The sequence below is a fragment of the Desmodus rotundus genome, chromosome 5, assembly GCF_022682495.2.
Source record: "Desmodus rotundus isolate HL8 chromosome 5, HLdesRot8A.1, whole genome shotgun sequence".
Taxonomy (NCBI): Eukaryota; Metazoa; Chordata; class Mammalia; order Chiroptera; family Phyllostomidae; genus Desmodus; species Desmodus rotundus.
Window position 1 is genome coordinate 78413260 of NC_071391.1, and position 27624 is coordinate 78440883.

Below are 27624 nucleotides of genomic sequence, written 5' to 3' on the forward strand. Positions count from 1 at the left end.
ATAAAATGGTGTCATTTTTGTATGTAACCCACACATATCCTCCTGTGTTCTTTAAATCATCTCCAGATTACTTGTAGTACTTAGTACAATGTAAATTCTATGTAAATAGTTGTTATACTGTATTGTTAGGGAATAATGACAAAAAACAAGTCTATATATGTTCAGTACAATACAGATGCAACCATCCTAGGCCTAACTACATAGTACATGTCAGTCACAAGGTAACTTTTTATCTGAGTATTTTTGATCCAAGGTTGGTTGATTCTGTGGATATGGAACCCACATACACAAATAGCCATCTGTATTTTAAGCCACTCTGTCTCTGATACTTCGATACAACAGGCCTAGGGAACTAATACAGGCTAGTGAGCAGTACAGCCTAAAGTGATGGGACTGAACAAAGACAGTGTCAGTGGGATGTTCAGAAGTATCATAAATCTGATATTGATGAGGTAAAAGCAACAGGATTTAATGATTGGATGACTATGCCCTAAGAGAGGGAGGAGTCCAAGATGGATACAGCACAAACCTCCAGCCTCCAAATTCAACACCACACACTCTCACTTGTACAGTAAGCTATAATAGCCACTAAAGCTATTAACTAACTTGTAAATATACAGAAGAAGAAAACATGGCACCTGAATACATAAGGAAAATCTTGGAGGACTTCAAGAAAGATATTGACAGCAACACTATTATTAACACCCCACTGTCAAAAATGGATAGATCTTCCAAACAAAATATCAACAAAGATATTGCAGCATTGAACAATGTCCTAGATCAAATGGACTTAACTGATATATATATAGAAGCTTTCATCCCAAAGAAGAAAAATAGACATTCTTTTCAAATGCACATGGAACATTTTCAAAGATAGACCACATGATAGGACACAAAACAAGCCTCAACAAGTTCAAGAAAATTGAAATCATACCAAGTATTTTCTCCAACCATAAGGGACTGAAACTGGAAATCAACCTTAAGGAAAAAACTCAAAAACACTCAGACTCATGGATGTTGAATAGCATGCTATTAAACAATGAATGGGTTAAGAATGAGATCAAGGAATAAATCAAAAAGTTTCTGGAAAGAAATGAAAATGAACTCATAATAGTCCAAAACTTATGGGACACAGTGAAGACAGTCCTGAGAGGGAGATATATAGCGATACAAGCCTATTTTAAAAAGATAGGAACATTTCAAATCAACAACCTAACCCTACGCCTACAAGAACTGGAGGAACAACAACAAAGACAGCCCAGAGCAAGTAGGAGGAAGGAAATAACCAAGATCAGAGCAGTAAATGACATAGAGACTAACAGCACAATTCTAAGGATCAATAAATCTGGGAGCGGGTTCTTTGAAAAGATAAACAAAATTGACAAGCCTTTAAGCAGACTCATCAAGAAAAAAAGAGAGGACCCAAATAAACACAATCAGAAATGAAAGAGGAGACATTATTCTAGAAAAATATAATCTTCCAAAACTGAATGAAGAAGAATCAGAAAGCCCGAACACACTGGTAACAGCTGACGAAATCGAAGCAGTAATCAAGAAACTTCCAGCACACAAAAGCCCTGAACTGGGTGGTTTCACAGGAGAATTTTACAAAACATTTAATGAAGAGCTAATCCCTACCCTTCACAGACTATTCCAAAAAATCCAAGAAGACGGAAGACTCCCAAACTCTTTTTATGAAGCCAGCATCATCCTAATCCCAAAACCAGACAAAGACACAACGAAGAAAGAAAACTTCAGGCCAATATCGCTGATGAACATAGACACTAAAATTCTCAACAAAATATTGGCAAACCGCATCCAGCAATACATTAAAAAGATCATCCACCATGACCAAGTGGGATTCATCCCAGGGATGCAAGGATGGTACAATATTCACACATCAATAAACATAATACATCACATAAACAAAAGCAAAGACAAAAATCACATGATCATATCAATAGATGTGGAAAAAGCATTTGATAAGGTACAGCACCCATTTATTTTAAAAACACTCAGCAAAGTGGGAATAGAGGGAGTATTCCTCAACATAATAAAGGCCATATATGAGAGACCTATAGGCAACATCATACTCAGTAGGCAAAAACTAAAAACTTTCCCACTAAGATCAGGAACAAGATGAGGATGTTCACTTTCACTACACCTATTCAACATAGTAGTGGAAGTCCTAGCCACAGCAGTCAGACAAGAAAAAGAAATAAAAGGCATCCAAATTGAAAAGGAGGAAGCAAAACTGTCATTGTTTGCAGATGACATGATAGTGTACACAGAAAGTCCTATAGACTCCACCAAAAAACTACTCTACCTAATAAGTGAATTTGGCAAAACAGTGGGATACAAAGTCAATATTCAGAATTTAGAAAGCATTTTTGTATACCAACAATGAAATATCAGAAACAAAAATCAGGGGAAAAAATCCCATTTGATATAGCAACAAGGAAAGTAAAATACATAGGAATAAACCTAACCAAGGAAGTAAAAGACCTATACTCAGAAAACTATACAACACTGAAGAAAGAAATTAAGGAAGATAGAAACAAATGGAAGCGTGTGCCGTGTTCATGGATTGGAAGAATTAACATCCAATTTCAGGGTTTCCAGGAACAACTATAAAGGACAGATGGACAAAACTAAGGGAGGTGGGATTAGGGGAGGGAAGTGGGGATGGCTGGGGTGAGGGAAGTGGGGGGAGGAAAATACAGACAACTGTACTTGAACAATAATAGAAAGAAAGAGAGACAGGGAGGGAGGGAGGGAGGAAGGAAGGAAGAAAGAAAGAAAGAAAAAAAGGAAAGAAAGACAGAAAGAAGAAAGAAAGAAACAAAGAAACAAAGAAACAAAGAAAGGGGGGGGAGGGAGGGAGGAAGGAAAAAAAAAAGAAGGCAGGCAGGCAGAAAACCTGGGTCTAAAGGCAGAGCTGAGGTTGGGCAGAGGTCATATGGTTTGTGTAAAGGAGTAACCAAAGTCACCAGAAACAGCTCAAAGTAAAGAGAGTAAATATGGATCCCTTGGGACCTTCAATACATAACAAATGGGTCACAGAAAGAGGAATCAGTGAAGAAGTTTAAAAAGAATGGGAAACTAAGAGAGAATGTTTTTATAGAAGCCAAGAAATAAGGGTTTTCAAGTTGTACTTAGAGAAAATCCAACCACCAGTAGCTTAAACAACTATTGATTTGTTACAAGATGTCCAGAGCTGGTACAGCAGACCAACAAGTCCGACAGGGACTTAGGCTCTTCCTCTCTCACCTACCACCATTTTTAGCATCTAGCCTTCATCTTTATGGTCACAAGGTGGTTGGTATACTTTCCAGGTAGAAAGAAAAAGGAAAGGAGAAAGGGTGAAGGGCAGTACGTGTGCCAGTCTCTTATCAGAAAAGCAAAAGTGTTGATAGAAGCCCTTCATACCTCTCATTGGTCCAACTCTTTCACTTGGCCATCCCTAACTGGAGGAGGACTAGAAGAACTGTGGCTAAAAGTTGGGTCAACCACTCAGCTTTTTGCAACAGAATATAATAAACAGAAGCTACCAGGAGGTCAAGAAAGATGAATTGGGGGATGGGAGGACACTAAAGGAAGACACAGCTGTATCAGAAAGCTTCCCTCACCCCAGCCCCACAACTTTATCAAAGCAATTTCACGAGTTTATTAGGCATGGAGAGGGTTGTTGAAGACTAACTGGTGGATGAGAAATGAGAATAAATGGTTCTTTCCTAATGTTTGAGAAGGAGAATAATGTAGGAAGCAAAATTCTAAAGGAGAGGTATAATAGAGAGATATTTTGCTTGGTTTTAGAATTGTGGGTACTTAAGTATGTGTAAAGGCTAAGGAGTATAAATAATTGAAAAGGGGGAGATTTGAGGTGTAAATGCTGTGAAATAGACATCAAGTGTTGGAAAATGGTTCCCAAAAAACATAGGTGGCAGGTGGCAAACTTAAACATATCCCCTTCCTCCAAAACCAGAAAAGAAGGATAACAACGATAGTACAAGTTTGACGTGGGCCTGAAAAAAACGTGGAATTGTTGAAAATTTTATTTTGGCAAAAATATTCTTTAAAACTGTTTTAAAAGATAAACTTTGAATTCACTATTTTCCAGTTTTAAGAAAGTCATGAGAAAGTTATTAAGATCTCACCAGAACTCAGGTGTGCTGTTTATTAGGTCCCTGACCAGACAAGCTAAATTGAAACCACATTAGGATTTTACTGACCTACCGACGGAGACCAAGAAGAATGGGAATTTTTTTCTTTTTTAGCATCTGAATATTTCACTTTTTTTTCTCCTCTCCTTTCCCGGGCTGGAGAGCACCGAGAGTATGGAGATGATACTTGGCATTTTTCTTACTCTTTGTGGTAACGGAAAGCAGTGAGGAAAAGATGCTGATAAGAGCAATGGGAAAAGCCCGTACAGAAGCATCCATAACTTTCTGTGCAAATTTATTCCGATTGTGCTCTCAAACTCCTTCACATTTGAAAGCCTCGGAGGTGACGCTCGGCAGGACTGGAAAGCAGGACGCCACAACGAGAATCTTCAGAAATCTGGAAAATAACGGAGGCCACAGAGCTGATCAAACCTTATTAAAGAAGGACCACCAGCAGTGGCCCAGACGGAGTTTTGGCCAGTGACTTCCCAGATCAAAGCCGGAATCTGACAAACCCGCCCTTAACTCTTACTTTTCATTGACCTACCGTCCGGAGTTAGAACCTTGCTTCATTTTCATTGGTTGTTGCTGCTGTCATGTCCTTTCACCACACCCACTTTCCCAGCGGCGCCCAGTGAGCTTTGCGGAATAGTGATTTACAGAAGTTGGGGCGGGAGCCCGCGCGGGGCTGCTGCGCTTGCCCCGCCCCCTGGCCGAGGCCCGCCCGGCCCCGCCTCTCCCTCCAGAGAGGGCGGAGACCAGGCGGCGGCCGCAGCCGCAAGAATATGCTGGAAGCCAGCGGGCGGCGGGCACCCGAGAGGTGCTGAAGGGACAGTTCCTGCGGCCGAACTTGCGCAGGGCTGTTGGGAGGGTGGGGCGGCCCTCGGAGCGGCGGGGCACGTGAGCGATGGAGACCATATGGATCTACCAGTTCCGCCTCATCGTGATCGGGGACTCCACCGTGGGCAAGTCGTGCCTCCTGCACCGCTTCACCCAGGGCCGCTTTCCCGGGCTGCGCTCCCCCGCCTGCGACCCCACCGTCGGCGTGGACTTCTTCTCCCGCCTGCTGGAGATCGAACCCGGCAAGAGGATCAAGCTGCAGCTCTGGGACACGGCGGGTCAGGAGCGGTTCAGGTAGGGCCGCTGGCGCCGGGATACCCGGGACCTCAGGGACCGCGCCGCCCCTCTGTCAGCCCGGGCGCCCCACCCCCGAGCTTCGGCCGCAGGAGCCCTGGTCCGGAGAGGCTCTCTGGCCCTTCCTCTTGAAAGTGCAAACACTCCGTTCTCGCTTCCCCTTTGCCCCTCCTCTTCCAGGAACGACTTCCTCCTCCGTCCTCCGCAATTACTCACTTCTTTCTTTGGAGCCTATTTCCTGCGCGCCCTTTCGGCCTTTCCCTACCCGCCTGAAGTGGGGTCACTCTCACGGACCCCACTCTTCCCCAACTCTCTCAGCCCCGGCTGGTATTTTGGTCCCCAGCTCTTCAGCCCCCCTCCTGCCTTCTCCCCAAACTCGGCGTCCTCGCTGCGCGCACCCTCCTCTGAGGTCGCTTTTTCCTCTAACCTAGCTGCTTCCCCTCTGTGCGGCCCGGGAGAACTGCAAAGCGGGGTTCCCACGTTTGTGATTGATCCCCTTAGCTTCACAGCAAGCAGTGCTGAGGCCCGCGGTGCTGCATGAGCTCACTGAGCAGCGTTCAGAGGGAGGTGGATGCGGTAATGGTTTGAACACCTCAGGGCACCGAATGTGGTCATCAGGAATACGGGGCCATCTCGGTAGAAACGAGTCTTGTACAACGGGGAGGTGTAACATCAGGGGCACAGGCACAGCTGAGGGGTTTTTGTTTTGTTTTGCTTTTTAAGGGTTGAGCTCTTTTTAGAAGTTTGTCGTCATTGGTGCTTTAGTGGGAAAAAGAGATGCTGAGGTTTGTCGGGAACTTTTATTTATTCTTTTATAATGGGTACTTAATGTTTCAGGGTAATTAATACTTCCGAATATACATTTCTAAACAGAGAAGGAGGGATCCAAATGAGTAGTCTCACTCCAAATGTTCGTTGAGACCCTGAAAGAAGGATTTCACAAAGGTGACTCATGCTATGCAAATAAAACCAAATGTAAATTGTATGTATTTTCTGGATATTTAAGACTAAACCAGAGACAAATCACATTTTAAATTTCTAAGATTCGGGGACACTTTTTAGTGGAAGGTGGGGAGTCTGATATATTTTGGTCTTTGGGGTTTTTTTTTAAGATTTCAAATCCACAAGCAAACATTTTGCAATCTTCAGCAAGTACAGGGCTTGTGAAATACAGTGCCCCGTGAGGGGACTTCCCAAACACGACTCCTCCTCACCCCCAGCCGGCATCCCATTCTCTGAGATCAGCCTACTCCTGTGAGATTGTTCCAACATTTAAAGTTTTGGCTTCCATTCCCAGCTATGACACTGATTCATAGAGATAATATAAGTGAACTGCTTAGCTTGCTTATTCCTTAGTTTTCCTATGTACAAAGTGGAAAGATGGTAAGACCAGCCCTTCAAAAAGGTGTTAAAGGTTATCGATTTTAATTACACAATACCTAGAATTTCATGAAGAAATTTTTTCCACTTCAAGAAGCTTCCTTTAATTAAAATAATTTCCAAACTTCTGATTCCTCATCTGTGAAATGAAGGAGCCATTGAGATTCTCTAAGATTCTTTGCAATTTTACCATTATAAGGTGGATTGCAAATTCTTTGTGATGCATTCAGAGATGAATTCTAAGATATGTCAGGGTCAGGGAAAAAAGCATTTACTAATAGCTCTTGCTCCGCCCCTCTAAAGTGAATATAATAAAAACCTATTTTTTTTATGCTTTAAACTTCTGGCATCTACTGTGAACTGCAACTGCAAGAAAAAATAGTAAAATCTTATTGTATCTAATTGTTTCTTAAAAGTAGGTCCTGAACTTATTGACAAGAAAGTAAAGGATAATTAGATAGATCTTAAAGACCTTTCTGTTAGATAGATAATTACCTTTAAGAACAATGTAAATAGTAATTCATTTCATATATGTTATTAAAACATTTTATTTACATTATTATGGGAGTTAGCAGACAGTAACTCCCATAATAATGCAAGGACATGTACAAAATGTCTATTGACAATGAGTCACACCTTATTTTTGTCTGGCCCTTTACCAAAGGTACGTTTATAAATAAGAGGGGGCACCCCCAAAAAACTCCAGTATTTATAAAAATTATTTATTCTTACATGTTTAAACTACAGTCACCTTCAAAGTACCCTCCATAAGATGCAATACACCTATTGAGACGTTTTTTCCACTGCTGCTCAAAACAATTTTTGAACTTGTTGGTTTTGATGCCTTTAGTGCTTCTGCCATTTTTTGATTCACCTCTTCTATGTTGGCAAAACATTTTTTTTATTACTTTATTGTTGTTCAGTTACAGTTGTCTGAATTTTCTCCCCACCCCTCCCCACCACCCTCCTCCCTCCCTCCCTTGCTTCCACCCTCTCCCTTGGTTTTTGTCCATGTGTCCTTTACAGTAGTTCCTGTAATCCCCTCTCCCCACTGTCCCCTCCCCACTCCCCTCTGGCTATTGTTAGATTGTTATTAATTGCAATGTCTCTGGTTATATTTTGTTTGCTTTTTTCTTTTGTTGATTATGTTCCAGTTAAAGGTGAGATCATATGGTATTTGTCCCTCACTGCCTGGCTTATTTCACTTAGCATAATGCTCTCCAGTTCCATCCATGCCATTGCAAAGGGTATAAGCTCCTTCTTTCTCTCTGCTGCGTAGAATTCCATTGTGTAAATGTACCATAGTTTTTGGATCCACTCATTTGCTGATGGGCACTTAGGTTGCTTCCAGCACTTAGCTGTTGTAAATTGTGCTGCTATGAACATTGGTGTGCATAGGTTCTTTTGGATTGGTGTTTCAGGGTTCTTAGGGTATAATCCCAGCAGCGGAATTGCTGGGTCAAAGGGCAGTTCCATTTTTAGTTTTCTGAGGAAATTCCATACTCTTTTCCACAGTGGCTGCACCAGTCTGCATTCCCACCAACAGTGCACTAGGGTTCCCTTTTCTCCGCATCCTCTCCAACATTTGTTTCTTGATTTGTTAATGATGGCCATTCTGACCAGTGTGAGGTGGTACCTCATTGTGGTTTTTAATTTGCATCTCTCTGATGGCTAGTGATGCTGAGCATCTTTTCATATGTCTCTGGGTCCTGTGTATGTCCTTCTTGGAAAAGTTTCTGTTCAAGTCTTTTGCCCATTTTTTCATTGGGTTTTTTGTCTTCCTGGAGTGGAGTCGTTTGAGTTCTTTGTATATTTTGGAGATCAGGCCCTTGTCTGAGGTATCATTGGCAAATATGTTTTCCCATACAGTTGGTAGTCTTTTCATTTTAATGCTGTTTTCTTTAGTCACGCAGAAGCTTTTTAATTTGGTGAGGTCCCTTTTGTTTGTTCTTTCTTTTATGTCCCTTGCTCTAGGACATATCAGTGAAGATGTTGCTGTGTGGAATGTCTGAGATTTTCCTGCCACACATTGGCAAAACATTTTCCTTTGAGGACTTATTTCATTTGGGGAAACAAAAAAAGTCACTTGGGGTACAATCAGATGAATAGGGAAGATGGAGCATGGGGGTCATGCCATTTTTAGTTAAAAACTCACACAGCATGGTGTGGACAGGTGCACTTGTAAATCACCCATCATGAAATGGGCAAACACATTTAAAGAGTCTTCAAAAAAAATTCACTGAAGTCGAATGCAACCTCTCACAACAGTGCCGGCTGGTACACTGATACAGATGGGTTCCTAGAACACTCATCTAGTGGGGGAAGCCTGTACTATAAGGGGCTGCCCTCCAGAAGATAATTCCCATTTTCCTCATACATACATATTTCAGTAGCCACATCTAATTACTTGATTTTCTCTCATTTAGTAGAATGTTTCACCATAAAATTCAATGTAAAACATTCTATTAAATCATTCTGTATCTTCAGGAAAATACAGATACTTATTTTGCATAATAGATATCCCTGAACATGTATTTCACAGAAAGATACTATAGCTCACAAAGATATATTTCTGTCATTCATAAACCATACCATTAGGAATTTGGGAAATTTCATATTTGGAGGTTATTAGTGATTAGTTTTAAACTAACAAAAATGAACTTCCTTTAGACAGCTTGGGGTGTAACTTGAAAACATAGACAAATATGTTACAAAATAACTAAAGAGTGGGCCAGTAATTGTAACCAAAACTAGCCTTAGTTTTCTGCCCCTCCCAGCTTTATTAAAATATAATAGACAAATTTACTTATTCCTTAGTTTTCAATGTTCTGATTAATATGCTGGCAGACAATAACTTCTTGAAAAACATAAAAGGGAATAAAGTAAAAGTTAAGATTTAGAACAGCAATTTTCAACTGATATGCTATAAGAATTTTTAAAACATGCAGTACATGACTATTTAGTCAGGGGCACTGACCTCTTTTCCCTTAGAGTGACAGATTTTTTTTAAAAATGACAACAGTCAACATAACAATAGCCACTGGTGTGAATGAATCAAAATTACACCTATTTTTTGTCAGATCAGCAAAAAATATATTTTCGGTGTGCCACAGAAGTTTAGTAATTAGTTTACATGTACCATAAGATAGATGGAAAGGATTGAAAATTGCTGCTTTAGAAAAATAATGTGTACGTGAACATACTGTACATTGTAATATAACACTCAAATGCTAAGTTTTTATTATTAACACTATGTTTTAGTGAGGATAAATGTTAAATTGCTGTATTGAGGAGAGTCAAAATTACAGCTCTTTCATTAAAAATACAAGTTTATTTCTCTTGCATAACAGTCTTAAGTGAAGTGGTCCCAGTTGATGGAGTGGCTCTCCTCCAGGCCGTCATTCAGGTACCTTCCCTCTCATTTTTCTGTTATCCTTAGGACATACTCATCTTTATGGACACTGTGTTCCAGCTCCAGGGAATGGAAAAGAAAAGATCTAAATTAAGCAATGTTCCTTTTAAGCAAGTGAGATTAAGTGGTACAAATCACTTCAGCTCTCAATTCATTGAGAAGCAAGTAGTTATAAGGTCAGACTTAGACTGGGCCACCATGTGCCCAGATAGAAGGGAAGATGGATTTCACTTTGGGGGGGTTGCAGGGAAACTAGCAATCACCACATTTAATTTTTAATCATCATAGTGGGAAAGACTTAGCAGGAAAGGAAACAAGAATATTATTTAGTACAGTATTAATAAGGATAAATATTGGAAGGGCTAGAAGTATGGAGAGGATCAAATGTAAGAATATAGGTTTTAGCCCTGGCTAGTGTGGTTCAGTGGATTGAGCACTGGTCTGCAAACCAAAAGTTCACCTGTTCAATTCCCGGATCAAGGCACACGCCAGGGTTGTGGGCCAAGTCCCCAGTTGGGAGTGTACCAGAGGCAACCAATCAACGTTTCTCTACCTTTCTTTCCCTCTCCAACCTCTCTAAAAATAAAATAAATAAAATTCTTTTTTTAAAAAAGGAATATAGGTTTATTTATTTATTTTAATTTTTGTTGTATTTATTGTGGTGATATTGGTTAATAAAATTATGTAGGTTTCAGGTATATAATTCTATAATACATCATCTGTATATTGTATCTTCACCATCCCAAGTCAATTTTCCTTCCATCACCATTTATCCCCCTTTTATCCTCTTCTACCCCCCTCCACCCTCCTTTTCCTCTGGTAATCACCATACTGTTGTCTGTGTCTATGAGGTTTTTTTCTTTGCTTAATACCTTCATCTTTTTCACCCAGCTCCCCAACACCATTCCACTCTGGCAGCTGTCAGTCTGCACTCTATCTATGAATCTGTTTCTATTTTGTGTATTTATTTTGTTCATTAGATTCCACATATAAGTGAAATCATATAGTACTTATCTTTTTCTGACTGGCTTATTTCACTTAGCATAATATTCTCTAGGTCCATTCATGCTGTCGCAAAAGGTAAGAGTTCCTTCTTTTTACAGCCAAGTAGTGTTCCACTCTGTAAATGTACCACAGCTTTTTTATCCACTCATCCATCTAGTGATGGGTACTTGGGCTGCTTCCAAATCTTGGCAATTGTAAATAATGCTGCAGTGAACATAGGAGTGCTTATATTCTTTTGAATTAGTGTTTCAGTTTTCTTCAAATATATTCCTAGAAATGGGATCACCTTGTCAAAAGGCAATTCCATTTTTAATTTTTTGAATTCCATACAGTTTTCCACAATGGTACACCAGTCTGCATTCCCACCAGCAGTGTATGAGGGTTCTCTTTTCTCTACATCCTTGTCAACACTTGTTTGTTGCTTTATTGATAGCCATTCTGACAGGTGTGAGATGACATCTCATTGTGGTTTTAATTTGCATTTCTCTGATGATTAGTGACATTGAGCATCTTTTCATATGTCTATTTGCCATCTGTAGGTCCTCTTTGGAGAACTGTCTATTCAGGTCCTTTTTCCATTTTTAATTGGATTTTTTTTTACGGGGGGGGGGGGTGGTGTTGAGTTTTAGAAGTTCTTTATAAGTTTTGGACATCAACCCCTCATCAGATATATCATGGTGAATATATTCTCCCATTCAGTGGGTTGTCTTTTCATTTTGTTGATGGTTTCCTGTGTTGTGCAAAAAATTTTACGTTTTCACCCGAACCAAGAAGGCGGCGTATGTAGACACACTGCGCCTCCTCGCACAACCAGAACTGACAGAGAATCGAACGACAAGGGGGTCTGACACCAAGGAAATAAAAAATAAACATTCATTCAGACCGGTAGGAGGGGAGGAGACGGGCACCGGGGTGGAGAGGACTCACATGGCTGTGGCGGGACCGAGACTGGCGGAGTGTGGGACGAACGGCGCAGGCAGTCCAGCACTAGCAGACCCTGCGGCCTCACATTCCTGCACAGATAAACCGAGAGGCCGGACTCAGAGTGGCAGAGAGCGGGGAAAGCAGAGCAGTGGGTAGCACCCCGCAGCCCCACATTTGCCCACAGATAAACCGGACGAACGGCGGGGAGCGAAGCAGACCGTGCAACCCAGGGCTCCAGCTCGGGGAAATAAAGCCTCAAACCTCTGATTGAAAACTCCCGTGGGGGTTGGGGCAGCAGCAGGAGAGACTCCCAGCCTCACAGGAGAGGTCGTTGGAGAGACCCACAGGGTCCTAGAGTGTGCACAGGCCCACCCACTCGGGAACCAGCACCAGAGGGGCCCAGTTTGATTATGGGTAGTGGAGTGAAAGATTGCAATCCGGAGGAGAGTGAAGCGGGCGCCATTACTCCCTCTCGGCCCCTCCCCCACGTACAGCTTCACAGCGCTGGTGCAGCCACCAGCGTTACTCTGCCCTGGTGAACACATAAGGCTCCGCCCCTTAAAGTAACAGACACACCAAGACAAAAAAAAAAATGGCCCAAATGACAGAACACTTCAAAGCTCCAGAAAAAATACAACTAAGCGAGGAAGAGATAGCCATCCTATCACATGCACAGTTCAAAACACTGGTTATCAAGATGCTCACAGAATTGGTTGAATCTGTTTGAAAACCAGATGAAAAAATGAAGCCTATGCTAAGACAAACAAAGGAAAATGTACAGGGAACCAATAGTGATGCGAAGGAAACTGGGACTCAAATCAATGGTGTGGACCTGAAGGAAGAAAGAAACATCCAACCAGAAAAAAATGGAGAAACAAGAACTCGGAAAAATGAGGAGAGGCTTAGGAACCTCCAGGACATCTTGAAACGTTCCAACATCCGAATTATAGGGGTGCCAGAAGGAGAAGAGGAAGAACAAAAAATTGAAAACTTATTTGAACAAATAATGAAGGAGAACTTCCCTAATCTGGCAAAGGAAATAGACTTGCAGGAAGTCCAGGAAGCTCAGAGAGTCCCAAAGAAGCTGGACCCAAGGAGGAACACACCAAGGCACATCATAATTACATTACCCAAGATTAAACGCAAGGACCTACCTCCAAGATTACTGTATCCAGCAAAGCTATCATTTAGAATGGAAGGGAAGATAAAGTGCTTCTCAGATAAGGTCAAGTTAAAGAACTTCATCATCACCAAGCCCTTATTATATGAAATGTTAAAGGGAGTTACCTAAGAAAAAGAAGATCAAAAATAGGAACAGTAAAAATGACAGCAAACTCACAGTTATTAAGGACCACACCTAAAACAAAAACAAGAGCAAACTAGGCAAACAACTAGAACAGGAACAGAACCATAGAGATGGAGATCACATGGAGGGTTGTCAGTAGGGGGGTGGGAGGGGGAGAGGGGGGGAGAGGTACAGAGAATAAGTAGCATAGATGATAGGTGGAAAATAGACAGGGGGAGGGTAAGAATAGTGTAGGAAATGTAGAAGCCAAAGAACTTATAAGTATGACCCATGGACATGAACTATAGGGGGGGAATGTGGGAGGGAGGGAGTGGGCAGGATGGAGTGGAGTCGGGGGGGATGGGACAACTGTAATAGCATAGTCAATAAATATATTTTTTAAAAAAATTAAGTTTGACGCAGTCTCATTTGTTTGCTTTTTTCTGTTGTTTCCCTGCCCAAGGTGGTCTATCAGAAAGAAATATTGCTATAAGAAATGTCTGAGATTTTACTGCCTATGTTTTCTTCTAGGATTTCTATAGTTGTTAAAAATACATTTTATTGATTATGCTATTTAAGTTTTTCCATTGTTTCTCCAATTTATTCCACTCCATCCTGTACTCCACCCCACCAGCATTCCCCACCCTGCTTAGTTCATGTCCATGGGTCATACATATAAGTTCTTTCGCTTCTCCATTTCCTATACAACTTTTATCCTCCCCGTTTATTTTGTACCTACCATTTATACTTATTCCCTGTACCTTTTCTCCCATTGTGCCCCCTTGCCCTGCCTGCTGATAACCTCCATGTGATTCCCATTTCTGTGAATCTGTTCCTTTCTAGTTGTTTCCTTAGTTCGGTTTTTATTTGTTTTTTTAGGTTTGCTTGTTGACAGTTGTCAGTTTGTTGCCATTTTACCATTCAGAGTTTTGATCTTCTTTTTCTTAGATAAGTCCCTTTAACATTTCATATAATAAGGACTTGGTGATGAACTCCTTTAGCTTTACCTTATCTGGGAAGCACTTTATCTGCTCTTCCATTCTAAATGATAGCTTTGCTGGATAAAGTGATTTTGGAAGTAGGTCCTTGCTTTTCATGACTTCAGATACTTCTTTCTAGCCCTTTTTTGCCTTCTCGAGGTTTCTTTTGAGAAATCAGCTGAGAGTCTTATGGGAACTCCTTTGTAGGTAACTGTGTCCTTTTCTCTTTCTACTTCCAAGATTCTCTCCTTCTGTTTAATTTTGGGGAATGTAATTATGATGTGCTTCGGTGTGTTTCTCCTTGGGTCCAGCTTTTTTGGGACTCTCTGAGCTTCCTGGACTTCTTGGAAGTCTATTTCCTTTGCCAGATGAGGGAAGTTCTCCTTCATTATTTGTTCAAATAAGTTTTCAATTTTTTTCAGTCTTCTCCTTCTGGCACCCCTATAATTTGGATGTTGGGACATTTAAAGATGTCCTGGAGGTTCCTAAGCCTCTCCTCATTTTTCTGAATTCTTTTTTCTTCATTCTTTTCTGGTTGAATGTTTCTTTCTTCCTTCTGGTCCACACCGTTGATTTGAGTCCCAGTTTCCTTCACATCACTATTGGTTCCCTGTACATTTTCCTTTGTCTCTCTTAGCATAGCCTTCATTTTTTCATCTAATTTGCAACCAAATTCAACCAATTTCTGAGCTTCCTGATTACCAGTGTTTTGAACTGTGCATCTAATAGGTTTGCTATCTCTTCGTTGCTTAGTTGAATAATTTCTGGAGCTTTGATCTGTTTTTTCATTTGGGCCATTTTTTCTTGTCTTGGCGCGTCTGTTACATAAAGGGGCGGAGCCTTAGGTGTTCACCAGGGCGGGGTAATGCTGGTTGCTTTGCAGTGACGCTGTATGTGGGGGAGGGGCCGAGAGGGAGCAATGGCGCTTGCTCTACTCTCTGCTGGACTTCAGTCAATCCCTTCATTAGCCACAATCAAATTGGGCCCCTCTAGTGCTGATTCCCGACTGGGTGGGCTTGTGCACGTTCTAGGCCCCTGTGGGTCTCTCCAATGAAGTCTCCTGTGATGCTGGGAGTTTCTCCTGCTGCTGCCTCAACCCGCACGGGTGTTTTCATTCAGAGGTTTGAGGCTTTATTTCCCTGTGCTGGAGCCCTGGGATTCGTGGTCTGTTTTGCTCCCCCGCCGTTCCACTGGGTTTATCTATGCGCAAATGTGGGGACACGGTGTCTGCTAGCTGTCGCACTGCCTGCCCTGTTCGTTCCACAATCCACCAGTTCTCTGGGTCAGGCTGCGTTGCCGCAAGTGCTCTCCATCCCGGCTGCCCGTCTCCACCCCTCCTACAGGTCTGGATAAATGTTTCTTCTTTATCTCCTTGGTTGTCGGACTTCCATGCAGTTCGATTTTCTGTTAGTTCTGGTGGGTTTTTGTTTTTAAATTGTCCGTCTTTTGGTTGTGCAAGGAGGCGCAGTGTGTCTACCTACCTCTCCATCTTGGCCAGAAGCCTATTTCACTTTTAATAGCCTTCACTTTTTCCTCTATTTTGCAACCATACTCAACCGTTTCTGTGAGCATCCTGATTACTAGTGTTTTGAACTGTGCATCTGATAGGTTAGCTATTCTTCATTGTGTAGTTGTATTTTTTCTGGAGCTTTGATCTGTTCTTTCATTTGGGCTATATTTTTTTGTTTGAGCATGCCTGTTATGTAATAAGGGTGGAGCCTTATGTATTCGCCAGGGCAGGGCAACCCTTATCGCTGCATTGTGGCACTGTCTGTAGGGGAGGGGTCCAAAAGGAAACAATGCCATTTTCTCAACTCTCAATGGGCTTTTAGTCACTTCTTCTGCTATCCATTAGCAAATTGGGCCCTTTTGATACTGATTCCCTGGAGTGGGGGTGGTTTTGCGTACATTCTAGGAACCTGTGAATCTCTCCAATGAACTCTGCTGTGAGGCTGGGAGTTTTTCCCACTGCTGCCTCAACCCCCACAGGTTTTTCCAGTTAGATGTTTTGAGGCTTCATTTCCCTGTGCTGGAACCCTGGGTTGGGCAGTCTGTCTCTCTCCCCAGTTGTTCCTCCCAGCTTATCCACACACACAGCACCGCCTTGCCGCACATCCTGTCCACCCCAGCTGCCCGTTTCTACCCCTCCTACTGGTCTGGATGAATGTTTCTTCTTTAACTCCTTGGTTGTTAGACTTCCATACATTTCTATTTTCTGGAAGTTCTGGTTATTTTTATTTTTAAATATGCCCTTGTCCTTTTTTCGGTTGTGCGAGGAGGCAAAGTGTATCTACCTATGCCTCCATCTTGGCTGGAAATGTGGATTTTTATGGTTCTGAGTCTAACATTTGTCTTTAATCAATTCTAAGTTAATCTTGTATATGGTGTAAGGACATTGTCTAGTTTCATTTTTTTGCATGTATCTCTCTAGTTTCCCCCACACCATTTATAGAATAAACTGTCTATACTCCATTGTATGCTTTTGCTTGCTTTGTCAAATATTAATTGACCATATAGACATGAGTTCATTTCTGCACATTGATCTATGTGTCTGTTTTCTATGCCAATACCATGCTATTTTGGTATTTTTTTTAAAGATTTTATTTATTTTTAAAGAAAGGGGAAGGGAGGGAGAAAGAGAGAGAAAGACATCAGTGTGTGATTGCCTCTCAGGCACCCCCTGCTGGGGACCTGGCCTATAACCGAGTCATGTGCTGTGACTGGGAATCAAACTGGCGACCCTTTGGTTCATAGGCCGGCACTGAGCCACACTTGCCAGGGCCAATACCATGCTCTTTTGATTACCATGGCCTTGCAGTATAGTTCGATATCAGGTAGTGTGATTCAAACACACTTAGGGCAATGTGAAAATAAAATGAGATGAATAATAGCAACGTTGGCTGTAGGGAATAGGAAACTTCAAGGCTTCAGACCAGATTTGGCCTTTTCTTTTTCCTTTCATGTTGTCTGAACTTTGAGGTGCTATATTTACAGCTACTGGTTATAAAGCTCAGCAAATAATGTCCTCCTATTGCAGTGCTTCTCAAAGCATGTTCTGCTGAACACTCATCCCTTTGGATTCATTTTAAAAGATGAGCTCTGCGCCCTGAATGGTGTGGCTCAGTTGGTTAGGCATTGTCCTGCAAAGCAAAAGGTCTCTGGTTTGATTTTGGTCAGGGCACATGCTTAGGTTGTGGGCTTGGTCCCCGGTTAGGGTGCATTCAAGAGGCAAGTGATTGATATTTCTCTCTGACATCAATGATTGTCTCTCCATTTCTCCCTCCTGTACCCTGTCTTTAAAAAATAAATAAATAAAATATATTTTTTAAAAATGGATTCTATGATCAAATAAGTTTGGAAATTCTTATATTCCATTTGGCACTGTCTTAGAAATGTATGTCGTTGAGGTTCTAAGAAGTACTGTGGCAAGGAGATCTGTTTAACTTTGATTACACTACCTTTCAAAATTTATTTGAGGGACAGTTTTTGAAATGAGGAAATCTACGAAAACTGGTGTTCTAAGGAGTATAATTTGAGAAACGCTGCCTTAATGAGTTGCTTTAGTCACATTTTTTTAGCAGAACCACTAAACTTTGGAAGTTTGGAGCAGTGGAAGACCTGCAGACATTAACTAGTTACCCAGCAAACTTAGCTTAGCAAAGGGTTGCAAGCAGTAAGTGCTAAATAAGGGACAGCCTTCCCCCTCTGATCCCACAAAAAAAATCTCAGGTTGGCCACTAATTCTACTAAGACTACTAGGCCTCTCCCTCACCCTCTGCCTGCTTCTTCTCTTTTCCTTTAGCTGCTCTTCTGTGTACCTTTCTCTTCCACATGTGTGTTACCTGTCCTTCACCTTATTTTAGTTTTTCCCTTGTCTGTTTCTACTCATAGTTTCCTTTCACCCTTCTTTTTCTCTCGTTCCTTTTAATTTTAATGTGTCTCATACTTGCATTTTCTTTTTAGCTTATCTCTCCTTATTTATCTCTTTGGTACCCTGTGTCTGTTTTTTATTCTACCGCTTCAAAATATGAAGTTAATGTTTAAAGGTGGCTTACTTTATTTTTTCTGCTCTTGTTTTTAAAAATAAGCAATGTGAACATTTTATATTTCTCCCTAAGAGAGCTTTTAAAATGCCTACACTGAACAGTTTTGTGTGTGTTGTTTAAAGGGACCACATTTGATGCCTACCCTCTTTACTGTAGCTCACAGTCTTCAATATAAAAAAAGATTTTCTGATCCTGGATTGGCGGGTTCATAATTGCATAGTTAACAAAGTAAAGATTGTCACAATTAAGTACTGTTATCATTGCAGTCTACTGTAGTTCCAAGTTATTAGAAACAATAGAAAGCTAGGCTATGTTTTTATATTGAGTAACCAGATAATATAATGTCTTGGTTAAAATAAATGTAATGAGTAACAGAAATCCATTTGTAAAATGTAATGAGTAACAGAAATCTAGCCAAATTATTTTATTTTATTTTATCCTCATCCAAGGACTTTTTTTTTTTCATTGCTGTAAGAGAGAGAAGAAGGGGGAGAGAGAAACATCTATGCAAGAGAGAAGCATTAATTGGTTGCCTCCCAAACTCATGCAGACCAGGGATGGGCCCCTGGATCCTCAGACCAGGGATCATACACTTCTGAGCCAGGGATCGTCAGCATCTGAACCCAGAGGGTCACGTGCACCTACTCCCAGACAGGGAATCAAACCACGACGTAGGTATGTGCCCCGGCCAGAACTGAACCCTCAACCTTTTGGTTACACCACAACCCTTAAACCAACTGAGCCACATTGGCCAGAGACTAGCCAAATTAGTTTGGATAATAAGGAATAAATTATAAATAATACAGATCTCATGAAAAGCAAAAACTGATTACACAGGTGTCTGAAAGCACAGAAACTCCAACAACAAGAGTTTGTGGACTTTCCTTCTAGTTTACTTTCATTTTCCAACTTTATTGGCTCCAAATTCTCTCAGTCTCTGAGCCTTTTATTCAATTTTTTGAACGAAAATATCTCATTGATCAATGAATGACCAATGAATCAGCTCCCCCACAGTTAGTTATTAAGATGCACTTACATATAATACAAATCTACTATAAATATATTAGGTATGTATTATGTACATATGTATAGATACAATGCAAATGAATCTGTGATGGTCTACCTTTTGGGAAGGAGAAATTCACAGGAGAAGGAAATGAGCAGTCACCTCCAAAAGTTTGTTTTGTGGTTTTCAGAGTAAAATGATATGTAAGAATAAGCCAGCATCATTTCTAACAAATGAGACAGAATGTGGAAAGATGACTCATGTAGCCAAATGTATTTTATACTCTAAAGATTTTCACTGTCCACTCAGCAATTCAGACCATTCTGAGTGATTGCATAATCAGTATAGTCAAGAAACTAACCAGTAATTTAAAAAACCTGTAATTGTTTTTTTGAGTTTTTCTTTTCAATAAATTAATTGATTTAGCATATGTAGACACTGCCTCAATGCTGCATTGCAATATACTCCCCGAAGGAAACTAAATAATGTACACCAAATGTCTAAAGGGCCTGGTCCAGCAGTAGGCAAAATTGCTAAGTAAATAAAGCTCATTTTCAGTATTTGGGGGCTTTCCCACTTTTCTTTCTGTTTTTGGGTAGTGAGACCTTGACCTATTCTTCTCCCTTCCTGTTCTCTCTCACATCTCCATCAAAAAGCCATCCCTTAATTCTCCATCTTAGCTTTTAGAGAAAGAAGTAGTTGGAAAGCCAGGATACACAAAATTATTAACACTGGAAAACAATGCAAGGGTCCTGCTAGTAGTATTTAATATGTTCTAAAAGAGAATGACCACCACATTTTCCTGTTGGCAGAGTTACAGACTTGTGGCTGATGGTGATGGGATTTCCTCTCATCACACTACAGTGTTGGCCACCTATGCTGACACATTGGCCCCATATATTACTTTCAAAGCAAGGGCTAGAAAAAAGTTAGAGATGAAATTGTGAGTATATGGATCACCACAGTAAAGTTTTCACATAAAAGAAAGGGTGTTGATTAGTCAGAGAGAAAGAGAGAGAAGATATTTCCAGCCATTGTCAGTCAGTTTGGCTAACACACAAAGATTTCTTTAAAACTTACCATACATAGCCATGTTACTTAAAAGTTTAAAGAGGAGATTCTGGCCAAGATGAAGGCATAAGTAGATATGCTTTGCTTCCTCACACAAGCAAAAGAAGGATAACAAACAATTTAAAAATAACAAAACACCAGAACTGCCAGAAAATCAACTATATGGAAGTCTGACAACCAAAGAGTGAAAGAAGAAAGACTGGTAGGAGGGGTGGAGCTCCTAGACTCCATCCAGACTGGTAGGAGGGGCGGAGCTGGGCAGCTGGGGCTGTGAGAAGCAAGGTGGCAGCTGGTGGACAGGGCAATCCCACATTCACATGCAGATAAACCAGAAGGAACAATTGGGGAACGAGACAGACCATGGAAACCAAGGTTCCAGCTTGGGAAACTGAAGCCTCAAAACCTCTGGCTGTAAAAATCTGTGGGGGTTGCAGCAGCAGGAGAAACTCCCAGCCTCACAGGGGAGGTCACTGGAGAGTCACACGGGTTCCCAGAATGTACACAAACCCACCCACCTGGGAATCAGCACCAGAAGGGCCCAATTTGCTTATGGGTAGCAGGGCAAGTGACTTAAAATGGGGTGAGAGCTGAGCAACCCAACCAGGGACCTGACCCACAACCCAGGCATGTGCCCTGACCAGGAATCAAACCAGCAACCTTTCGGTTCATAGGCCAGTGCTCAGTCCACTGAGCCACACCAGCCAGGGTTGTAGTGAAATTTTTTTCTATCTTCCTCCCTAGGTTAATGATTCATTTTTAATTTAGGAACACCTTGCTAAATCAAATGACTATATTAATGGCAGTAAGACTTTAAGATCATCCACTGGTATCAATAGCAAGGGTATAAAGAAGCCATTAAAAATATCTCAATGCCAAAAAATAATGAGGTAATAGAACAGAGACTTCTCTCTTAGGCTTATTTCTACTTCACTAACAGTGCAAGTACATCAGAAGTCATATGAGAAAGGTCTTTATCAAGCCATAGCTAAGAGATCATCAGTGTCTTTTCTTGGCAAAATGTGATCTTTATCTATGCCTATTTGTTTCTACTTTTTTGTGTGATTGGTCATAATCTCTTTTTAAGTTACCTTTCTGATGCTAGAATTGTTAAAAGTGGTTTTTCTTCTGATTCTTTAGCTTTTCAAAGTATATTTCCTTTTTGTAGGACTTAATGTGATATGGCCTCAAACAGATAAGACTAAAGGACAGCCTTAGTAATAGACTCTTGCCTCAGAAATACAAAAGAATAAATACCGTGTGGCCCAAACTGAACCCTGTAAGAGAACCTGGCTATAAGAGAAGGTATTATGAAGAGAAGCTGTAGATTCTCAAATTTTAGGCATTGCCTATCATTTTTCTTCAGAGTAGCATTTTTCAGAATGATAGAAATAGGTATAGTTTAATTTTTTTGTTTTTGTTTATCTTTTTTCTCTTTTTAATAGAATTTGAAAAATGTGTTTTGTGATCAAGTAGTTTTGGAAATTCTGGGTTGTTACACGATTTCTCAGAGCTTTTAACATAATATGCTAATACACATTGTAAATCCCTATGGCAGATAAGGTGTTTTCCAACCCAGAATCATTTTACGTGAAGCATTTAGGAACCAATAGATAGAGATAAAGACAGAGAGGTAAAAGCATTTTAGGAACCAATAGTTCAAAGAAAAAGTATAGGAAATCCTTAAATTTTAGGGATATATTTGAGAACCTCTCATGGCTTCTTCTCTCTGATGATTCATTTTTAGAGTCTATAGGCTCTAGCAGGCCCCTTGATTTTTGTCCCCTCATTCAAACTTAAAAGGTTTATCTTATTGCCTGACTAGCCACTTTTACATAGATCATGCATTATCATTAGCACTTGTTTTAAGCACAAAACCTTCCAGTTGGAATCACTATGAAAACTAGAAGAATGATAAAGCAGCAAATTACTGAAACGTCACAATTTTAGATTTCATAGATATAAAAGGGCTACAGAAAGGCCATGGGATAAGGAAAGCGAAAGTTACTAAAGCAGTTATAAGGTGATATTTAAGACTGAGAATAGAATAGATGAACAGACACTAAAAAGAGAGTTAAAGGTGAAGAGAGGTTAAGTAATTGTATAGCAGAGAACTATTGGAGGTGAGGAATATTAGCGAGAGAAGATAAAAGCAAAGTCCCAAGAAAGTGAGGGAGGGAAAGACACATGAAAGAAGCTGCAGAGGTCAACCACACTGTTGTCAACATGCTGGCCATTTTGGTAGATAAGTAACTATAGCCAGAGGACTGTAGTTTTATTAACACATTGTATAGTTTCCATCCTGAAAAGTATTCTGTTTGCACCATTCCACCCCTGCTCCCATCTCTGGAGAGCTAATTACTGTGTCCACTCAAACGATTACTTTATTGCAATATTCAGAAAACAAAAGAGGAAATAGCTTCATGCACTAGAAGTGGTACTGATAACAGACAGCGAACACCTGTGGCTGCAGTGGCTCTCAGTCCTCCCCTCCATGAAGTACTCGGCGCTGCACGGCTACACCTAGTAACGGAAGTGAGCACTGCCACTGCAGTGGAGAAATTTATAGGAAGTATTTTGCCTTGTTAGACAAGGAATAGTGTTGGCTATTAGGCAAAGCTCCAAGTAGATACTGGCTATGGCATCCTAAAGTTTCAAAAGTACTGTGAAGTAAAGTAGGTTTCCAGTCTTAAAACGCTGCCTAATTTTTTCTGGAGAATCAGTCAGGATGATGATGTACTTCTGGAAATCGATTCATTTATTTAGCTTAATTGTATGTCAGGCTCTAGATATAGATATAAATAAGATATAGTCTCACATCGAAGGTTCATGCTGTGTCTGTCCTGGGTAAAGTACACACCGTATTGCTCTAACAAAGAGACTGCCCAAATGTGGTAACTTAAGGAATGTAGAACTTTGTTGTTCTCTCCTATAATAATAGTCCCGAGCGAACAGTTCTGAGCTATCAGGGTGGCTCTGCCTCCACATCTGTGTCCAGGGTTCTCCAGTCATTGCCACTTCCATGAAAGCAGGAGGCAGAAAAATGAAGCCTAGGGCAAGGCTACTTACTACAAGGAGATGAACCGCGGACAGCACACGTAACTTCTCATATCCCATTGATCCAAACTTAGTGACATGACCCAAACTAACTGCAAGAGACCTGGAGAATTTAGTCTCTGTGTGAGTGGCTGTGTGCCAGCCAGCACTCATGTGTTAATCATGGACGACAAGGAGAGTAGATACTGAGGGCCAATGAGAGGTCTTTCTCACAGGCTCAAGGCAAAGAAAGATAATAATAAAATAATTGCGGTAAAGGCTGGTAAGCACTAAAATAAGTTTCAGTGGCAGAACAAACCGAGGACTTATCATCTGTGCCTATGGTTGTCGTTGATGCTGGGACATGAAGGATATGTCAATAGAAGAGGATAACAATAGAAACAAATAACAATAGGAAAAGAAGTGGCTTCCAGTAGTGACAGAAGTTTGAACACCTGAATCTATTTTATCTTTTTTTCCCTGAAACATCACTACAGTAACAATAGTTTTTTTGTTTTGTTTTTTAACCATAAACCCTTAAATAAGAATAAGTAAGGAAACAGCAGCAACAAAATTTTGGAAGCAGGCAAGCAGATGGAGGAATTAGGGAAATTAATTAGCAGATTCAAGAAAACTGATTTCTTAGTAACTGGTGGAAAAAGCTAAAAATCGAGCCTATATAGACCATTAAATCCCCTAAAGACTCAGGAAATGGTGGCACCAGATACTTCTGGAAGTGGGAGTGCTAAATTAGTATCATTTATTGTCAGCCTGTTTATGAAAGACTGCATCCTCACATCTCTTCCACCATTCCACACACCAGGTAACTTCCTTTCCCCCAACACTGGCAAAAAAAAAAAAAAAAAAAAACACGAAAATTTATTCTTTGAGCAGAATTAGACATAGCGTCTCTGACTGACAGATCAGGCATAATTGAGTCTGAGGTCCCTTATTAAAAGTAACGGCTTTAACAGGGTGAATAATGTGCCCTGTTTGGGCTGCAGGGGAGCCAGAACTGTGGACGTCATGCATTGGGTGAGGGCTATAATGTTCTTCGCAAATGTGAGAAAAAGACATTTGTGTTCTTTTGCTTGGGGTAACTAATCGTTGTTAATTTTAGGAAACAGAACTTCTTAAAGCTCCTTAGTAAACCAGATCTGTGTCTTGTCCAATTTGCTGAGTGAGGTTGTGTGAATGATCAAATTGGCACTTGAAGAGAAAGGAGATAAAGTGTCCTCCCTCCTCCAAAATAAAGGACAAATTGTAAGTAGTAAGAATAAAAGAGTTCTGTTTCCTGGAATGAGCATTTCTTATTCCTAGTTGTAGGGACCCCTACTTTTACTTTCCTTTACAGTTTTGATTTGTTAGAAATAATGTTACATTTATGGCAACTCCATCTGTATGAATTATTTATTTGCAGTCATGTCTGAATACTGTATTTTTTTTTCTGTGCATTGCCTTACTGTCAGAATGTTGTCTTTAAGGCTATATGCTTGTTCCCCTGCAAAGGAAACTTTACACAGACCCAAACAAAAAAAATAAACAAAAGTACCTTCAGATTCTGAGAAAGTGAGGCAGAGAATGGAAAAGGAATAGGAAGGAAAAATCAGTCATGACTTGGAACACAGACATAGCGTGAAAGTCTACAAAGCCAGTGCACATTGGGACAGTGGGCCTGGGAGAAGGGTCACATTGGTAGGACCAATAAATAAAGACTAGATGGAGACTCGCCTTGGTGTGGTAAACACACAATGCAATGTACAGATGATGCATTGAGAATTGTGTACCTGAAACCTATATAATTTTGTTAAGCAGTATCACCCCAATAAATTCAAAAAAAGGGGGAAAAGAATAAAACAAAGACAAAAAAGTAAGGACTTTCAGTACATGTATGTATGTTGGGGATTAAGACTGTCTAGTCCTTTCTGCCACTCAGCTCCCAGAATGCTGCCAGTCAGGCCTTCACCCTTCAAACAGGACATGGTGAAATCATTTCTGAGGAATCTGACCAGCCCTTAGGCTTACGATAAGACTTACGATAGCAACATTACAGTTTCCTCAATTAAGTAATCCAGTCTGATCATCTTACAGTGGGGTATTTAGTCTCAATTACGAATATTTCTTTTAATATGAAATCTAGAGACCAAAACAAACAGACCAAAAGCAACTGGGGAAACAACTTAATAAGGGAGAAAGGAATGTTGATACAAACAAACAAGAAAGCTGTTTTTAATTTCTTCAGAGAGGTAATAGGAAAATACTGTAATCACAAAAGAAAAACAGTATACTATTTTTTTAAAAGAGATATTCTGAGAACAAAAGACCCTTTGGAAACACATTAGAAAATATAAAACACTCAATATAAAGTTGAGGAAATTTCTCAAAAAGTAGGACAAAGACAAAAACTTAGAAAATAGAAAAAAGTTTTTATTAAAAATTAGAGGACTAATCCAACAGTTCAATACACAAACAACTGGCCCTACAAAAAGATAAAATGGGAAAAAGTCCAGAGAGGAGAGATCATCAGCAAAGCAATTCAAAACAATTTTTCCAGATTTAGAGAACGAGTTTTCAGATTGGAAAAGCCCAGTACAATAGATCAAAGCGGACACATTCTAAGGCACATTGTCATGAAATCTGAGAACACTGGGGCCACAGAAAAGATCCTACAAACTTTCAGAAGGGGATAAAAGTCACATAGAAAAAAGATCAAGGACATCAAAATTACAACTATACTACAGAACAACCATCATTCAGAATCGTGTAAAACTTAGCTGAATGAAATTCCTACAAGCAGTGATTTAAAGAAAAGGCCACACTGAGACTGATAGGAACTGTGGAGCCACAGGACAGGCTGGTCCCACACTCGTGTGGCAAATAAAAATTGGGAGGAGTAGATCTACTGTGGAAGCTACTCTGAGGAGCAGGGTCCCAGACCAGGGATCCAGTGTTAAGAAGAGAAGTCCCTATAACTTCTGGCTATAAAAAATCAGCAAAGATTGTGGCTGAATGAGACAGAAGGCTTTTGGAGCCCCAGACAGTTCCTCTTAAAGGGCCCACACACACATACTCTGACTCACTCGCTCTGAGCTCTAGCACTGCGGCAGCAGCTCCAAAGGTAACGGACATATGGGGAGAAACAGAATTATCTAGGATCAGGATGAGAGGTGAAGGGGCAGCTTTCTGCTACACAACAGTGCTGGCAAAGGCCATTGCTTCTTTTCTGAGCCCTCCAAAGAGCCAGCAGGCAGGTGCCAGATCTGAGTCTCCATCACTGGCTCACACCATTCACCATTCCCTGGTGACTCCCTGACACCCTGTCCCACCCAACTTGCAGGCTAATCCAAGCTATTTCCAGTGGCTTTTCCACACAAATGGCCTGTTGCAGCTCATACTTCAGACTTTCCTCAAACTGAAAACAGCAGTATCTGGCCTCAGTGTGCCCTGTACCTCTCGCTAAGTGGCCCCAGGCCTAGCAGTAGCAGCAGCCAGCCTTGTTACACAGCTTGGCCTCACCTGGGCACTTCCAAGCCCAACAGTAGTAGCAGCCATTTGCATATTGCTTTGTAGCTCATGCCTGGTGGCCCTTCGTAGAACAGAGGCAGCGGCTGACTTTGGCCTGTGTCTCCCAGGAAGCCCCAGAGCCAGTACACCTAGTGGACAGTTTCAGACCACATGGAAGCACCACCCAACAACCTCCACAAACAACACACTCAAAGGTAGCCTCAGCAGGCATCAGAACCCCACTGAAGAAAGTCCTGCTCTGTGGGTTGGGTGTCTGCACAGCTGATCCTCCACAGTAGTCAGTGTTCACAGCCAGTCCCTATAGCCTATCAGCCTGGGGATAAATCCCTTCCATTGACATGCCAACAGCCATCAAGGCTTAACTACAACAAAGGGTGTACATGGTACACGTAGTTGGGGTGGGTGAACCTGGAGTGCCCAGCTTGGGTGACTGTGGAGTCTGTGCCGCTGGATCCTACAGAACACCTGCTACATTAGGCCACTCTACCAAGCTCAGGAGATGTAGCAGCTCTACCTAGCACATAGAAACAAACAGGGAGGCTGCCAAAATGAGGAGACAAAGAAACATGTCCCAAATGAAAGAACAGAACAAAACTCTAGAAAAATCACTAAACAAAATGGAGACAAGCAATCTACTAGATACAGAGTTGATAACACTGG

General features: G+C 41.0%; 1 protein-coding gene across 1 annotated transcript in view; it reads left to right on the forward strand.

Annotated features, from left to right (window-relative positions):
• Positions 1–4928: 4928 nt before the first annotated feature.
• RAB39A (RAB39A, member RAS oncogene family) overlaps positions 4929–27624 on the forward strand; it is a 41948-nt gene continuing 19252 nt past the window's right edge. The window contains exon 1 of the mRNA XM_024570984.3: positions 4929–5297. Within this exon, the coding sequence (XP_024426752.1) occupies positions 5071–5297 (227 nt within the window). The 5' untranslated portion in view covers positions 4929–5070. The remainder of the gene's footprint in view (positions 5298–27624) is intronic.